Genomic DNA, 5360 nt, shown 5'->3' on the forward strand with positions numbered 1-5360 from the left:
TGAAAACTAAGGAGGGTTGGCTCACTGCAGAGAAGAGGGTGAAGCCACTGGGCATCCTGCAGGAATAACTCCTACTGCGTCACTGAGTGGAAGGGGAGGCTGGAGATGGCACGGGATAGAGCCCGAGCCGTGTGAGGCTGGGGACAGACCCCGAGGTGTAAGAGGCTGATGAAAGGGGAGGTTAGAAACACACCCCGAGGTGTAAGAGGCTGATGAAAGAGGAGGTTAGAAACACACCCCGAGGTGTAAGAGGCTGATGAAAGGGGAGGTCAGTCCAGGGAAGGAGAACTGTGGTGTAAGGCCCATGAACACCTCACTTACCTTAGCCTCAGCTGCTCGTGGGTACAGCATGAAGAATCCAAAACTGGACTTGGTCATTAAGGGTGTGTATTTCAGCTCTCAAAGTCCAGGAGAAACCTTTCTCTGCCTTCATTCCTTCCAGTTTGCAAGGTGAATGTTGGTCCTACAAGGAAAGCTTTGGGAGACAGAAGAAGAGCTTAATCTGAAAGTTGAGAGGCAAAGACTTTAAATGCCCTAAATTTCTTGGGGTTTGTTACAACAGTGGGTGTAGAGCCTTTCTCAGTGTCTGCTGTTAGGGTCAGATTTTTACTGATGGACAGTACCAGATAGCACCAACATCTAAGGGGCATATATAAAAATAAGGAAACTAAGGCCTTAAACACAAATCCCATCAGAGAGGCATATCATGAGGTGATTTAGCATCCTCTTAGGTTTGTCCTTTCCCTGAATCAAGTTATTAACACATAAATGGTTGCAAATGAATCTGATTATTTTGCTTATATTGCTGGCTGTGTGTATCTGTGTCTTTGCATGATACTCTACCTTAGCAAACTTTTCAAGCTGATTGCAGTCATGCTTTTCCTGTCAAAAGTGTATTGGGAGTAGATGGGGAGTGTGATCTGAAGAAGCACTTTTTTCTATGAGTCATCTATGCCGTCTGCCCAAAACTCAACAGCTGTATTAATCTTTGTGCAACTTTTCATTTCCACCAAGTGGATTTTAATAGCTGTTACAATGAGAGTCGTCATACATTGCTAAAGCCATTTTTGTTGTGTTTACATTTCAAGTGTTCAGAATGACTTCCTTGGCTGACACTCCCCCAAATTACGAAGTGATGTTTGCTCATCGATTCACGTCGGATGATGAAGAGTACCAAGAATATCTGAAACGCCCTGCAGATCCCCCTCCTATAGTTGAAGAATGGAGAAACAGATCTGGTGGCAACCAGAGAAACAGAGATCGGTACTGGTTTGGGTTTTGTTTTGGGTTTTTTTGAATCTTGGTAGTTTCACAGATGCATAGTTAAATGGTCACTTACTTCAGAAGAAATATAGGAATCTGTTCTGTTAATAGAAGTATCTTCTTGTTACTGCATAGGTAACTTTAAGAGAAATAGTCTTCTCTGAAAAGTAATGAGGTTTTACATTTTCTGTGTTTTGATAGGTAGAGTTTTTGCATTGTGTGTAAAACTACTAAATAATTTGCTTTTTAGAAAAGAATGAGCTGAAACCACTGAATCCATTGCCCTGGAGTTTGTTACTGCTTAGCCAGGAACATTTTTCCAGAGGGGAAAGATGAGAGTTCTGCAAAACTAAGCAGCCTGTTTCTGTTGGATGATAACTAGCAGGAAAACGTGCAAAGGAACAAATTATCTGTTGCTAGCTGTCCTAAAAACATTTCATTTGTAACCTAAGTATTTGCTGTACTTTTTAAGATTAGCCTGTACTTCTTTTATCTAGTAAAAATGAGTGTAAAATCAATCATCCAGTCTGTCTGGCGAGTACAGTGTTACCTGCCCACTGCAAAATATTTTGAGTGATTTCTTCAGGAAGTAATAGCAGCTTTTGACTGAATTTTGTGCAGTAACATCTGATTTTTGAGTGACTGAAAAACAGCGATTGCAGCACATAGTATGTTTGGTAATACTAACATCAGCCTTTAGTAGAAAGGAATTAAACTCAGTCCAGCTAACAACTGGGAAGACTTCTCAGCTAATATCTAAGGAGTCATTTATGCCTTATTTAAGGAAGGACAACATTCTAACTTTTTTGCACCCTAGAAGCTTGTAATTAAACACAGAATTAGTTTCTGCAGATTGAGGAAAGGTGATTGGTCAAGGAGATGTTCTTAGAAAACTCTGTGGCTCTTTGAACTGATGAACCGATGAACATCTCTACTGTGGTCACAAAGTGAACCTCATGCAAATGTTGTTTGTCCACACCACACTATTTGAAACAAAATGACTGTGAGGGAGCCCAGGTGTTGCTAGGAATTAAGATACATCTGAAAAGCCAAAATTGAGACTGAACAATGGTTAAATACCATTGATTAGGTACAGTGTCTTGAGCATGGGAATCTGCAAGAGACTGTGCTAGAGGTATTTTAGTGGTAGTGTGTACTTTAGGGAATATGCAAATGCTAGGACTCTCTGGTTTTAGGTAGCTACATTCTACTTAAGCCTGCTCTGCCAAAGCTTTCAATCATGAAGTTACTAGATGGAACCTGGCTTGGATATATCTAGGGAATGTACCTTCTGGTTGTTTTTTAGACACATGGTCTGAGTCTCTGTTCGAAGTTTCATCAGTTCACCTAATGCCTGTGAGTACTTTGTGATAGGAAACAGACTGTCCTACTGTCACTTAGCAAATGAGTGTAGGGTAGTAGTAAGAAATTAATGAGTGATCTCAGATGATTGTTTTCATGAGTTTGTCACAGAAACAGGTAAGTATTTGAGCTTATAAAAAGTTATGTGAGTTTCCATGAAAACTGTAAAATTTAAGGGTTCATTATCATTCATCTTTTTAAAACTTCCTGTGAAACTTTGATATATTCTTTTCATTGCAGGTTTCAAGATGGCAGATATTTTAGAGGAGACAGATACAACTGGCAAGGTGACTACAGATCTAATCAGAGGCCAGACAGAGGTTGGGGTAATAACTACCAGCAGCACAGACAAGGACAATCGTACTCATCCCACTATGGACAGTATGGCTACAACTCCTTCAACCCGGGGCCTCGTTATCATTCCTACTGATGTACTTATGGCTTGAAAGTCCAGTAATGCTCTGTAACAAATTCAGTTAGCTTTGAGTTTTCTTATTTTTCCACAGTTTTATAGATAAGTGAAGAATAGGTGTTACAATCCATTGCTGTTTCTTTGTAGTGTGAATTGAAAAAGGGAATACCTTTCATGAATAATAAAAGCATATTATTTGGAGTTTGTTTAGAGTCTGTAGATTGTAGATTAAATTTCTATTTCATTCTTTTGTCTGAATATGTACTGGTACATGTCTTTTCTTCCATCACTGAGCTTTCTCTCTGTTAGATTTTAGAAAACAAAACAGGTCAGGGGAGGATAGCTGTGGTTTGCCTGTAGCAGTGGCACATTGCCTTAAGATAGTTATTTTTGAAAGTGACATAATGTGTCTCTCTGTGGAGAGAATGTCTTAGTTTGGCTTTTGACAGTGAGAAAAGCTCAGTTTGGTTTGAATTTCAGATGCCTTAAAACTGAGAAGAGAGCTCCTATTACAGAAATATTTTATGGGGTTGGTATAGTGTCTTGACTCAATGGCTTCAATTCGTTTGCAGTATCCTCTTAAAACATGGTCTAAAAGTTGGAATAAAAAATAGGTAGTTAAATATGTATCTTCTTCTTGTAGCAGTTCAGTGATATAGAAGTTTTACCTGCGAAGTGATATCAGACTTAGATTAATCTGTGTCATCTTGAAATAAATTTGGCATATGCATAACATATTTTGGAATTCCCATTTCAGTAAAGCTGTAAAACTTTGATGATATTGTAGTTTGTATGAAATACTTTCTGCATGTTATAGAAGAAAGGAACCTTGATCAGTACTGGTCTGTACTGTTTTCTGTATGAGAAAAGAGCATAAGCAGTGCAGTGTGACTTGGTTCTTAGGATTTAAGATTTATGGGGGATTTTAAGTATTCACACAATAAAAGTATAGTTCACGTGTAAGAATGTTTGTGAATCTTTCTGAAACCTACTTTTGAACCGTTCAGGATTGCAACACTGTCGTCTTGGCTGACAGCTGCACAAGGAGCTGTACCAACAGATAAGTGTTAATACTGGACAGCTGTGGGTTTAAGTTAGAAGAATGGCCTACTCAGCTGCAATCAGGAGGATGAGACATATTGTGATTAATTAGAAGTCTGGAGTGTTAATCCATTATCTTACATTCTGCCATAATAGGGTCAGAGTTCTCTATTTTCCCATTTACGTGATAAGCTAATTTGTATCAGGAGAGCTGTGCCTGTCTTTGTACTTGACATTTTCTTCAGCTGCTGTACAGGAACACAGACCCATCCCTGCTGACTGCTGTAAAAGTCATGGCATTATGCGATAAGGAGCACAAATTAGTGCATCTTGATTTAAATACAAAATACAGAAGTCAAAAGCACAGTCCCCCAGCTCATCAGATGCTTTTAAGAGCTACAGGGTGTTTACTGTTGACCTTGGAAACAAACATTCACTGTATGTAGCTTTTGCATAGGCTGCAATACAAAAGCTGTGACACAAATGTCTCCACCTACCTGCTAAGCATTTGTTTTCTGCTTTGATAAAATGCTCTTAACCCTGACACAAGTTTTAATATCCTACTGCCTGAAGTATTTGCCTTAGATTCACTTAGAAATGTTTTCACGAGAGGTTTGTTTTTCCTTCAGGAGTTCTACAGGATGACATGCACTTTTTTAACCCTCATGGATATAGCAGAGTTGTTACATTGGGAGATACAAGATCATGCAAAGTTCTTACCTGTGCATTATGTAGAGCCTGCAGGTTGGTACGGTGGAATTCCCTTTAAATGCAGAATCCTGAGCAAAGTGCCAAACAGCCCAGACTCCTGACTCCAAGAAGGGAGTGCATGTCTGTCTGCAAAGAGCCTGACAGTGCCAGCTATGCCACGGAAGTCAGGCTGTGCCAGGATGTTCTTCCTTACCATCTGGAGTAGCATCTCAGGTTGAAATAAAACCTGGCAGAAGGAACAGATTCTGTTTCATCTGTTGCCTTTCCTCAAGCCCAGTAACTATTTTCCGCTAGTGAATAAGGAATCCTGGAATGGTCTGAGTTGGAAGGGGCATTAAAGGTCATCTAGTCCCAACCTCCTCTGCTGTGGGCAGGGACAAGTTCCACTAAATCAGGTTGCTCCAAGCCCCATCCAACCTGGCCTTGAACTCTTCCAGGAATGAGGCATCCACAACTTCTCTGTTTAATCTGTTCCAGTGTCTCAACCTGATAATTTTTTCCTAATATCGTCTGAAGCCACCTCCTTTCAGTTTGAAGCCATTCTCCCTTTTCTGTCACTATGTGCCCTTGT

General features: G+C 40.0%; 1 protein-coding gene across 1 annotated transcript; it reads left to right on the forward strand.

The window, feature by feature from the left end:
- The first annotated feature begins 1091 nt into the window (after nt 1–1091).
- FAM103A1 (family with sequence similarity 103, member A1) lies at nt 1092–4000 on the forward strand. Its single transcript, XM_009078950.1, has 2 exons — nt 1092–1263; nt 2866–4000. Exons 1-2 carry the CDS (start codon nt 1097–1099, stop codon nt 3053–3055), a joined length of 357 nt encoding a protein of 118 aa, XP_009077198.1. The 5' UTR covers nt 1092–1096; the 3' UTR covers nt 3056–4000.
- Nucleotides 4001–5360: the final 1360 nt, after the last annotated feature.

This window comes from Acanthisitta chloris, unplaced genomic scaffold (genome assembly GCF_000695815.1).
Source record: "Acanthisitta chloris isolate BGI_N310 unplaced genomic scaffold, ASM69581v1 scaffold22567, whole genome shotgun sequence".
NCBI lineage: Eukaryota > Metazoa > Chordata > Aves > Passeriformes > Acanthisittidae > Acanthisitta > Acanthisitta chloris.

What these genes read in the sequence shown, in the direction of transcription:
- FAM103A1 (XM_009078950.1), top strand. Translation starts at nt 1,097, where the DNA reads ATGACTTCCTTGGCTGACACTCCCCCAAATTACGAAGTGATGTTTGCT. An exon ending in AACCAGAGAAACAGAGATCG is followed by an intron (nt 1,264 to 2,865) that starts GTACTGGTTTGG and finishes TTTTCATTGCAG; the next exon opens with GTTTCAAGATGGCAGATATT.